This window comes from Ruditapes philippinarum, unplaced genomic scaffold (genome assembly GCF_026571515.1).
Source record: "Ruditapes philippinarum isolate M1 unplaced genomic scaffold, ASM2657151v2 ctg5351_1_1_1_1, whole genome shotgun sequence".
Lineage (NCBI taxonomy): Eukaryota > Metazoa > Mollusca > Bivalvia > Venerida > Veneridae > Ruditapes > Ruditapes philippinarum.
The window spans coordinates 47,647-60,588 of NW_026856326.1; the positions used below are offsets into that span (position 1 = coordinate 47,647).

The window sequence follows — 12,942 nt, forward strand, 5'->3', positions numbered from 1 at the left end:
GTATATTTAACGAGTGGCTGCGCCACTCGTGAAATATGAACTTTTGGTGTTCACAAGGTGAAATATATTTCGATCTTACACTAAACTAAACAAATTTTCTTTTTATTATATGCAAAGAAACGTTTAAAAAGACATTAAACATAATACTGAATGAAAAGCGCGCCAAAAAATAATACAACGTGACGTCAATTACGACGTCACGTCATTAAGTTGGTAGCGATACTGTGCACGCTGGTATTTCACTGAAGCAACGTAATTTAGATATTAATTTTCTTATGGAATCAGCAACTGATTATTGTGCCAGTTATCTCATTTAATGTTTCTACTAAAGTCTAGTCTATGATTCTCGGAAAGCTTATATCTACAGAAAACGCAAGATTTTTTCCAACATAAATAACATACATGGCGGACTTTGACTTCCATCTAACAGCTCAATATTATCGATCGCAATAAATGGATCTTCATCAATTTTTACAGTATGATCAGTCATTAACAAAGATGCCGTGAAGTTAAGCATAATCCATTCGGCTGTATCTGAAATCTGAAACACAAGGACAACACCTTCAAAGACAATGAAATATCATAGTAAAATCTTTCTTTTTAAAAAATATATTTTTCATACATCTAACAAATTACACATTAATTATTATTTTGCCTCAAAATACGTTTAGAAATATATTTTACTTGTTATTTCAAAATCATTCCTCTGAACGGTTTAATTAACTTCTAACTGTATTTAAGTTTATAACTATTTAAATGTTTCTTTTTCTAGTTTGGAAAAAAACTATATTCTTTAGCATTAATTATGTAAAAAAGTTACGCATTGTTAGAATAATTTAACATTTGCTTGGCATCATTGTTTTCTCTGAACATAAGAGTAAAGTTCAGCTTTGAAGTTTTGTAATCATATTTTGTTTAGGAAATAGATATCAATTCTGAGTGCATTGTTGTAGAATAATGCACGGTTTGAGTTCAAATGCGTAGTAATATAATCACGAAGGCCGATAGGCCTGAGTGATTAATTACAAAGCATTTGAACGAAAAACGTGCATTTTTATACAATAATGCACGAAGAATTAATACCTATTTCCATTCTAACACGTCAACAAAAAATATAATTATTATTATAAAGTTGGACTTTATGTTTGGTGGTTAAATTTGTTTTCGCCTGAGAGTTTCCCATAGAAACGTTCTTTAAGTGTTGAAAAAAAAACTGTCGTTAAATCTACCAAACCTCTTTCTCTATTTCTAATTGTCCTATCCTCCATATCGATGGCGTCATATCAGCCATTGTATCATTCCAAGTCGTTTGTTTGCCACTATCCTTGTCCGTTATAGTGACTTCTAGGAATGGAACCGTGCCAAGGTACTTGAATCTGATACAAGATGGTCCCCTCACTCTTTCCCAGGTTGACCTAGCAGACGATGAAGACGAAAGAGGCTGCCCTTTCAGATTTGTATACAACATTCCACCATTAACTATGAAATAAGATAAGTTTACTCTTCATTTTTATTAGGAATTGTATATTATATATTCTTTTTGAATATTGTGCATGTATTTCCTTCTTTACCTGCGATTAAGTAATATGCTGCATAACAATTAAACAATCAAACACACATCGATAAGACTGAACTTTATTCATGCATGGGGCCTATTACAATAATTTTCATCTGTATAAAATTGTCGCAAGGACAAAATTTCACCGACTTCTTATTCCATTAACAGCTTCTATTATTGAAATATCCTAGTCTGAAAATCATGTACCCTCTCTTAATAATATTTTTATTTCATCAATATAGCCGGTAAGATATTAAAATGTTAATTTCATCCAGATAAACTACGTAAGTAATGCAGATTAAATAGTATATATGAACCATTCTTCAATCATTAACCAATTTTAATCAACTGTAAAACGATAAAGGAAAATATCTATTGCGTATTAAATAAACCATTAATTTTACATTCGTTTTTTAAACACACGCATACCAGTCATTTCCGTTCCGTTCAGAATAAACGAATGTGATTCTTTCACCAACCATTTTGTTTTTGATTCAGACATTGCTGCATAGCCACAGTCATTACTACTGTCGAACTGACAAGCAATACCAAAACCTTTAAAATACAATTGTTTTACATTCAATATATTCAAAATATAAGATCAAAGGTAATTTATTTTTTTTACTTTTTAGTTTATGCTAATTAACCCTAACAAACGTAAGCTGTGAGTCTCGAATTCTGTTCCTGGAACCAACCGGTACTAAGCAGTGAGTTCACGGGAACACCGGCTTTTTTCTGACTAACTTATTTGATTGCTACTTTTTTTGATTATATGGACATGATATTATTTTTTATTCGTAGAATAAGCGTAAAATATACTTTTCGCACATTAAATAACTTATTTCTCTGGTGGTATTCACTACTGTTATCTACTTCTATTTTAATTGGTATATATCATTTACAAAGACAAGAACCGTCTTTGGAAAAGTTATTAAAATACACCAATTTTTCGTACCACAATCCGCTTCATCCTGTCCTTGGTCACAGTCAATTTTCCGATCGCACTTTAATTCGGCTGGAATGCACTGTCGGGGACAAACAAATTCTTCATTTTCACAACCTGAAATGACATATGTATATTTTGTTCGAAAATGTCAAAAAGATCATGCACAATCACAAAATTCACAATATATATTACTGATATATATTTCAATAACTGAGTGGTATATTTATGCGTTAGAAGAAAAAACTTTTGTTTATTTACTTAATTCCTCGCACTGGCCGGATGTAGTAGTCACGTGATCAATCTTCATCAAATAGTCACCAGGAACAACGAACTTCACCCTGCAAACAATATCAATTTAAAAATTGAGCCAGTTTGTATCCTTTTTATTATAGAACTACTAATAAAAAGATATAACTGATAAAATGGTATTAACATGTTATTTATTTTTATTTCTTTATTTATTATATTTTTTTGGGTTAAATGTATTGAGAATTTTACATACAATAATCATTTTTTTATTTAGAAACAGTATGTTTTGTGTTACACCTCTGTAACATCGCACTTTGGGGTCAAACGCAATTTGGGGTCCAACCCCAAAGTGCGTTACGCACTTTGGGGTCCAATTTCGACCCCAAAGTGCGTTCAACAGAACAGAACAGAACAGAACATATCTTTATTAACTCAAGTTACATACAATACAACACATGAGTATACATAACAGTAGTGAATATTAGTTAATTTAACACATGACATGGTTTTATTCAATAAATTTCTACACAGTTCAAAAATATTTTTAAGATATTTGTAAGTGGAAAATTAATTTGTATCATTATCATGGGAGAATGAGAGATGAAAAAAGAAAAGAAAAACAACAAACAGACAGCTACCGCCTGAAGGGGGGTAGATACACACGCGCATAAAAGTATTCGTGTCTCGATGCCAGTTTGAAACGGACTATAGAAATGCGAAGGTGGTAAATAATACGTCATTGTTTTACATACGGGCACTGTTGCGAGGTCCGTTAAAAAAGTTTGTGCACAAATTAGGTCAATCAATACACAAAATGGAAGTTATTATTGAATGATAGTGTACAGTTAAAATTCTACTGTACATAGTATTGAAAGTTCAATAATAGTTAAATTAACGATGGATGTTGAGAGTGAACAAAAATTTATTGTTTTTTCAATGGGATTTTAATCGAAGCAGGAATGGATTTACTTAGCACGTGGTTTAAAGGTGAGAAAGTTCATTTTCTGAGTATCTGATAGGCCTACTGTACATTTTGCAAAGAAAGCAGTAGTTCAAATCTTGGCTTGATTGCATGTATTCCAATGATAAAACGACTTAGGAAAACAAAAACAAACAAAAACAAATAAGAAATTAGACATTGGCATACTGTACTTCTGTACATATACTGATATACATGTATAATATTAAAATGTATACAGTTTGTGAACAGAACTGGTGTGCATGCATTATATCTGTACATTGGACTCTTCTATCATGTTTTATATATTTAATAATTGCTCAAACATGGATGAAGCACAAATTTGAAAGATTCTAACAAAAAGAAATTTGTTATATATACTTGTTTTACCATTTTTATTTATTTATTCTGTAGTCTGTACCTACAGGAATGTACTCAGTATCTAAGTTATTTTTTATTTATTTATCTATTTTACATTTTTTAAATCTACTTATTTATTTGTTATTTTTAAATGTGATTTTAATTTACTTAATTTCATTTAAAAGTATTCTCACTAATTTACATGTTCTTTGCAGCATATTTATGGAGGTATTTGTCAATAATTCTTTGAATTTTAGCATGTTTGGTCTTCTATAGTATACTACGTTTGATTAAGTTTTTCCTGTTTTGCTCAAAGAACGGGCATTTTAACAAATAATGATATTCATCGCCTATGTCATTAAGGTCACAGTGCAAAGCACTTTCTGTCTGGTAAATCTATTCCATTCCATCTTCCAGTTTCTATAGGGAAATGATGGTTGCCTGTCCTAAATTTTATTAAGGTAATGAAGTCTTGTTTGTTAAGTTTAAGAAGGTGGTTGTCCAAATTTATATTGCTTTTAATTAGTGAATAGTTCCTACCTTTGCTAGAGTTATTTAGAGATGCATGCCAATTTTGGATGTTTTGGTCTAGAAGAGTTTGTTTTATGATAGTTTTGATATTTTTAGCTTCAATCTGGTTTTGATGTATCCAAAAGTCATTACGTCCTGATTCAACTAAATTGATTTTATCTTATTTAGCCATTTTGAATTTAAATTTAAGTTGTGAATATACTGATATAATCTGTATGCAATTTGTTTTGTTTTGTTCCCGTAATTAGTCTATTCCAGAAACCTATCATTCTGTATTTTATGTTATTTCCAATGGATATCTACCAGACTCTGCGTAAGCAGCATATACAATGGGGTACTTTTTCTAAGATGTAGAATTTTACGTATAAATTCAGTATGAATTTTTTCGAGTAAGTTACAGTTTTCATATCCCCAAATTTCACATGAAATAGGTTTTAAAATGGTAAACTGTATGGTCAAAAAGTTTGAAAATTAGGTCTTATTGGGAGGTTAAGGTTATAAATTCTTTTGTAAAGTAAATGAAGTGCTTTCTTGGCTTGCTGTGCTAGATGTTTTCTTGTATGTAAAAAGCTTCCTGATTTAGCAAAAAGTGTTTCCCAGTATTTGTAGTTATTTACTATTTCTAAACTTGAATTGCCTATTTTAAAAGTGAAGTTGTTATTTCTATTTCCAAATACTATTACTTTTGTTTTGTCAATGTTTATATTCAGCTTTCCAATGTTCACAATATTCAACAAAGTCATTTATACATTCCTGGAGTTGTTTTGCATTATCAGACAGTATAACAGTGTCATCTGCATAGAGAAGGATTAAGATTTTTTAAAAGATTCTCAAAGTTAAGATCATTTTCAAGAGTTATTCCGGAATTCCCTTTTTCTAAGAGGTAGTTTTCTAAATCATTTAGAAAAAGTGAAAATAAAACAGGTGAAAGATTCTCGCCTTGGCGTACTCCACAGTTACATGCAAAAAAAGGAGATTGTTCTCCATTTTGGGAAACACAAGATTTAATACTGGAGTACATGTTTTTAATAACGCAAAAAAATTTTCCATTTATATTGTTTTCAAGTAATTTTTTCCACAGACCAACTCTCCATACTGAATCGAAAGCCTTAGAAAAATCAACAAATAAGCAGAAAAGTTTCTTTTTTGACTTTTTTAGAATTTCAGATAAAACAATTAAGGCTAAATATGTGATCTAAGGTAGAATAATTTTTTTCCGGAAACCAGCTTGGTTTTCATTTAGAATATTGTTTGATTCTAAGAATGAGTTAAGTCTAATATTTAAAACACTAGTAAAAAGTTTGCTAACACAGCTTAGTAAGGTTATTGGCCTGTAGTTCACAGGTGACTTTGAATCTCCTTTATTTTTGTAAATTGGGATTATTATGCCCTCTGTCCATTTTAAAGGGTATTAAACCAGTATCTAAGATAAGATTAAAGAGGCTGGCATATATAGGTAATAATTTATGACTTGTAGATTTGATATACTCATTTAAGATATTGTCAGTACCAACTGATTTTCCATTTTTTCAGGGACTTGATGCATTTCTTAATTTCTTTCTATAGTTATTTCTGAATTTTAGAATATCATTATTATCTTGTATATTAATTCTGCTGAATATTTCATTTTCATCAAAGTCATGTTCATCACTATTACTTGCATGTCTAAAAAATGTTCATACATGGAATCTAGAGATGGGAGATTACATTTTTTTTAATATTTACTCTGTTAAGATATTTCCAATAATCCTTTGGGTTTTTTACTTTGCATTTTTTCTTAGTTTTGATTCATTATCTTTATTGTACTTGGTTCAAATATTTATTCATAATTCTTTTATAGTTTTTTACACTTAGCTTTTAATAAAGTTTGGTTTTTCATACCAGTAGGATATTTGTTATACCTTTTTCTAGCTTTATTATATTGTTTTCTAGCTTTTTTTTGCAGTCAGTACCCAAACACAGGGCTTATTTTTTTTAGTATTTATATTTACATTGCTTTTTTTATATTTTTTATTTTGTGGAAATGTCATTTGCGCACTTTTGTTATAAAAATATTTTATTTAGTAGTTCAGTTATATTATTTATTTGTATTTGGTTAACAGGTTGTGTTTTACACTCCTCAATATTGGTCAACAAAGTATTTATTACCTCGTCTGGTATGTTAGTGACAAATTCATCGGCTTTTGTACTGTCCCATTTTGGCATTTGGCTTTTGTACTGTCCCATTTTGGCATTTGGTTTAAATTTCTATGACAGTTTTCAATTTTGTGCTTCATGTTGATGGTACATTCTAGCATAGCATGCCCATCAGAGAATAAGGTACAAAACAGGTACATATGTATTTTTTAACATCAGGCAAACGACCGCACTTTGGGGTCATAGAAAATTATTGTTCATTATGTTTTGAATAATATATTGTTGTCAAAGCAATTGGTAAACAAAAATCAAGGTATCAAAAAGACGCAAAACATGTGCCCTGGATTATAATAGAATCAATAGGGATTTAAATGGTCTTGATAAGTAAGCGAAGAACTTTCACCAAATAAATCGCCTAAAAAAGAATTTGTATCAATTATTAAGCTTAAAATATTTTTTTCTCAAATTTTCCATTTATTTTAAAAGAATGTACACCTTTAGTTAACTCCATTGTTTTTAGCTAAATGGACTATTTTCCCGTTTTTTATTTACACATTATATAGAAATATGATAGTCTTAGCATAGGCAAAGGTATAAATTCTGGGCAATTTTAGCAAGACATTTCAGTAAAAAAATGTGCCTGATAATAATTATGTTGAAAGAGCCATTTATTTAACTAAATGCAACATATAAGAAACTTGACTAGGTGTAGATGCGGCTTTAGGTAGTAATCCTAAAAATATCAACTATTTAAGAAGTCGCACATTAAAGGCGGAGCTTCAGAATAAATGAAAAATTCTCAATGGGGGTATAGAGGGAATTGTGTGGTATCGACGCCCCCCGGTAAAAATAACGTTTAAAAGGCCCGTTATGCTTTTATTTGTTTTTTTAAAGCTTTTTTATTTTGATGTTCTTCTATATTATCCAAAAAATACACATTGGCCAATTACCTGAACCATCTTTTTCATCTGTTGCTTTTTGGCAATGATGAGTACAGTTAAAGTGAATTAGTATTTTATATGGAAGTCAAATACAACATTGTTTTGACTACTTTTATGACAAATAATCTCACATTTATCGCTACTTTATTCAGGTATTAAGCATCTTACATTTCTCTGATACCATTATTTTAACATTTTAAAATTCGTGTTTGCTCTTTCTTACGAAGTATGTAAGATTTCCCATTAAAAAAGCCTCTGGCGAACGAGTGTAGGACAAAAGCCCCCCCCCCCCGGACGAAAGAGGGGGGTGGGGCTTTCGTCCGGGGGGGCGCTTTTGTCCGTTTCCCCTGGCGAACGGTTGTTACGGAGCTTACAAAAACCCTTAAGTTTGTTGATAAGCTTAATAATGTATTTGTAAAAATCACTATTAATAGTCCGATCGAAAAACTTGATGTTTCACCAGAACATTGCAATAGAGTATATTTATAGTTCTTTGGAAAAAATAACTGCATTTTATTTCATTCCCAACATATCTAAAATGGCGCTCAATATGGCACCAAAAGTTATCAAGTAAATGACTGACAGAACGGGACATTTTTCGCAGCATCTTTTAATTTGAGGAATACACAATTTCTGTACTAGAGTATTTTAAACGGTGGCATAAAAGTGACATTTGCATTTTTTTCAATACTTTTTTGTTTTTCGTACATATTTGTTTTGTTTGTCGTACATATTTTTTTAAGTTTTGAATTCATACTTTTTTTTTAGTTTTGCATACATATTCTTTTTTTAATTTTGCATACATGTTTTATTTTAGTTTTTTTTTTTGTACATATTTTATTTTTTTTTTAATTCATATTTTACGTGACGCAATTTGCAAAGTAGAGGTTTGGATAATTACGCCATTTGTAAAACGCCATTTTTAAACACTTCGTCATCTGTAAATTACAGTACCCCATTTGCAAATGCTGCAAATACCAACATTTTCATTTTGGAGGTATAAAAAAATAACAACACTTTTAGTATATATATAGTCCGCGGTAACCCAAAGAAAGGTTCTGCATATTGTCTCGATGTGGTTAGCATTTTACACAAAGGGCCTGAAAATCCTTTATGGGGTTTTGGAAATAAGGAGCGGGCATGAAACCCAAATCTTAATCCTTTGACCTATAGGTGTGTCCCCCGACCTTGAGCCGGCACACCTGGGATATAAGTTCTGCACATAATCTGGATGTGCAAAAGAATTGACCCAATTTTCATAAAAATCCTTAGCTTTAAGCATTTTTTCTAAATCAGTGGAATATAATGACCTTTTTAGATTTTTTGTTGTGCATTATTGTAATATACCAGTCATTTGTAATCTCCTCTCTTGCCCCGGGGAGTGCGGGTTAAAAAAGAATCATGCTTTGATGTTGGCCCCGTCCGGAGCATGAGGCAGGAATGTTGTTATCTGAGTATCCCCCGCAGGGCGAAGATTTTACCAGTGGTCGGCTTGGTTTTAAGTCAATGCCCCCCCCCCCCCGCTATTCTCAGGGCGTGGGGTTGAGTGGTGCATATTCATAATAATAACTAATCACCAATCTTCAGCCCTTTCCATATAGACACTAATATAATAGTATATAATAATAAAAAAACAATAATTATATAAAATACATATAATTTAAAAAATGGGCCGAAAAAGGTCGGCCGAAACCAGACTTGTCCGGCCGAAAACGACTGGGCCGATTCCACAAATGGGTCGAAATGTGACCAAACCACTGTGCTAGTTTTATACTCAACTATGGGCTGTTATGAGGTGTGAAGGCTCTTTTGATTGGCTAAAATATGTACGAAAAACAAAAATAAAATATGTACGAAAAACTAAAATAAAATATGAATGCAAAACTAAAATTAACTAGAAATGTGTCCATAGGACACGGGTGCCCCCACCGCGCCACTGTTCTGTCAATCTTTTTACTAAGTCAAGGGAAATTACTCTACAAATACTGGATAAATCCACAAGCAAAACCCCAGGTGCAAATCTAAAATATGCTGAGCAACCTGCCTATAGCTTAAATGACTATGTCCAATCCTTTTTGAGAAACTTGCGACACAAGTTGAAAATTGCAAAAATTTTTCTAAGTGAAGGGCAATAACTCTAAAAATACTAAATAAATCCAGACGAAAATACCTGGTGCACAACTGCACATGCTAATCAATATTCATTGTAAAGTAAACATGACTCTAGTCAAATACTTTTTGAGTTACCTGCGACACATGTTGAAAATTGCAAAATTTTACTAAGTCAAGGGCAATAACTCTGAAAATAATGAAAATTCCAAACAAAAAATACCAGGTGCACAACTACACATGCTGATCAACATTCCTGTAAAGTTTAATGACTCTAGGTCAAATACTTTTTGAGTTACATGCGACACAAGTTGGAAAATTGCAAAATTTTACTAAGTCAAGGGCAATAACTCTGAAAATACTTATAAATATCTAAACGAAAATACCCAGGTGCACAACTACACATGCTGATCAACATTCCTGTAAGTTTCATGACTCTAGGTCAAATATTTATTGAGTTACATGCGACACAAGTTGAAAATTGCAAAATTTTACTAAGTCAAGGGCAATAACTCTGAAAATACTAAAAATATCCAGACGAAAATACCCAGGTGCACAACTACACATGCTGATCAACATTACTGTAAAGTTTCATGACTCCAGGTCAAATACTTTTTGAGTTACATGCGACACAAGTTGAAAATTGCAAAATTTAACTAAGTCAAGGGCAATAACTCTGAAAATACTAAAAATATCCAGACGAAAATACCCAGGTGCACAACTACACATGCTGATCAACATTCCTGTAAAGTTTCATGACTCTAGGTCAAATACTTTTTGAGTTACGTGCGACACAAAAGTGAACGGACGGACGGACGGACGGAAGGACGGACGGAAGGACGGACGGACGGACGGACTGACAAGGGTAAATCTAAATGCCCGCCACTAACGTGGGGGCACAAAAATATGTATTGACCGCCATCTTGAACTCCACCTCAAATATTGCAATGTCGCAGATCGAAAATAAGTCAGTCCTCAGTAATAAGCAGATCTCAGATGACACCTTTAGATCTCTGGAACCCAAAGTGCGTTGATATGTAGCATATTAACGCACTTTGGGGTCAATTTCTCGATTTTGACCCCAAAGTGCGTTTGACCCCAAAGTGCGGTGCGAAGTTTAACGCACTTTGGGGTCGAACCCCAAAGTGCGTTTGACCCCAAAGTGCGGTGTTACACACCTCAAATAAATAATTTTATTCAGCAGGTTACTAGTTGCTCTTTTAAGAGGGATGTTCCGATATGCATGTACAAGTTGTGGAATTCACTTAGTAGCTAGTAGGCTGACTATGAGTCAATATTTATATCCTTGTTAATTTGATTTTTTTATGTTTTCAGCTTTTGTTGTTAACAGGACTCCATTGAAGTTTATTGACAAGACGGGACTGCAATTTCCTTTTTTCGAGGTCAATGTTCAATTTGATGTACATGTATGTCTAGACCAAAAGAAATTTTCAGATCAAACGATAATTAAACTGTGGAAAACAGGAACCTTCTACGATGTCTGATCGTGCGCTATATCCGAGTTCACTTTAAATACGGTTCATTGCATATCTTTTACTTTGCACAAACAATGATAATGTGAAATATACTAACTCGTCCATTTCCGGTCGATAGTCTAAATGGCCACGTTGCTTCCCATCCGAGTACACTGTGTATGTATAATTTGTGTGCTCTGGTCCTATTGCAGTCTCTATTATCAATGCATTTGTGTTGTCACTTTCAAAAGCAAACGCTATACAGACATTTTCCTGGTCATTTATTGTATGTATAGGGAAGGTCAGCGCACCTTGACGTTTGGTAAGTATATAGCCATCTAAAAAATATATGAATAGCAAAATGATATAATCATCTGCTAACTATACGGAGAAACACAGTAACACTGAATTTCTAAGGAACGCAAAATAACAAGCAAAACTGAAACTGTTGCAGGCTCGGTTTGATATAACCTGTTCATGGCCGTATCCCCAGGCACCAGCTTAAGAGCAGAATTCAACATTTAATCATGAAATTATCTTTTGATTTTGACACTCAGATATATCATTTTTAAACAAAGTATTAAATACACACGCAAAAAAACAAACAAACAAAAAACAACAACAACAACTACCCTCCCCCCCCCACACACACACAAGAAAAAGCGAAGACAGAAATAAAAGAGAAGTCTTTGTATAATGTTTTCAACAACCTGGTCATTTTTATTACATGATTATGATGAAACTGTAAATTTGAAAATAACCGCAGTGTTTTAAGGAGAATATGACGAACAACGACCGCAAACTGCTGAAATATTTGACACCCTTCTTCTGTACACCAAATATCTAAGAATTAAAGATCCTGTAACACAATTATTTTATTGTTTTATATCATAAATATAATACTCAAATGAAGATTTAACAATATTGTAAGTTCCAAAAAGCATTTTTGTAAAGATATTACCGAGTTTTCATTTCACGTTAATAAAGGGAGGTAATTAAAAATTTATTTTTAGTCAAATTTTTCAATTACAAATGAATGCATATATTTTAAAGATTACATATAATGTGGACAAATATTTGCAGAAGATCTACATATTTTACATATTCTTCGATGTTTTAAAATTGTTTTAGAAGCATAATTATACACATACATAAACTTTCACTCAAGTGTGGTTACAACTTTAATTACAACATACAGGGTCTTTAATTAAGGCCTACTAAGATGTGACGAAGGCGATGCGAGGGGCGAGTAAATCTCACAGCTTTTACAATAAGTGCTTGCTGCTAAATTATTATATTATTGGGGAAGATGAACAATTAGGAACAATGTAAGGTATTAAATCTAGCGAAAATTGACGTCATAACAGATACTTATTTATAGTTTACATTTATAAACATAATTGGTTATATTTTAATAATGTCAAAGTTCTATAAATATTACCTTCTAAAGTCCACACAGAATTTACAGGTTTATAACCGCACGTGTTTTCATTGAACCCACAAGCAACCGATGGAACTGTAATAAAACAATTTTAACATCTTGCTTTGGTTCTTTATCTTTATCTAATATGTATAATAGTCATTTCCATATCTAACTTTTTTATATCATCAATATACTCAACCTTGTACTTTTCTAAAACGTTCAATAATGTATCGACACTTGCAATACATACTGTATG

General features: G+C 32.1%; 1 protein-coding gene across 1 annotated transcript; it reads right to left on the bottom strand.

Moving 5' to 3' along the window:
- Nucleotides 1-361: 361 nt before the first annotated feature.
- On the bottom strand, nt 362-12,843 carry LOC132746225 (uncharacterized). The gene is made up of 7 exons (XM_060735306.1): nt 12,705-12,843; nt 11,382-11,601; nt 2,763-2,842; nt 2,514-2,618; nt 1,988-2,113; nt 1,235-1,479; nt 362-541 (listed from the first exon to the last, which is right to left on the bottom strand). Exons 2-7 carry the CDS (start codon nt 11,387-11,389, stop codon nt 362-364), a joined length of 744 nt encoding a protein of 247 aa, XP_060591289.1. The 5' UTR covers nt 11,390-11,601; nt 12,705-12,843.
- Between the last annotated feature and the right edge of the window lie 99 nt (nt 12,844-12,942).

Bases quoted from the DNA above. Each gene is read 5' to 3' on its own strand.
- LOC132746225 (XM_060735306.1), bottom strand. The intron at 2,619-2,762 runs GTAAATAAACAA...ATGTCATTTCAG, and splicing joins CGGCCAGTGCGAGGAATTAA to GTTGTGAAAATGAAGAATTT. The intron at 1,480-1,987 runs GTATGCGTGTGT...CTTATTTCATAG, and splicing joins GAACGGAACGGAAATGACTG to TTAATGGTGGAATGTTGTAT.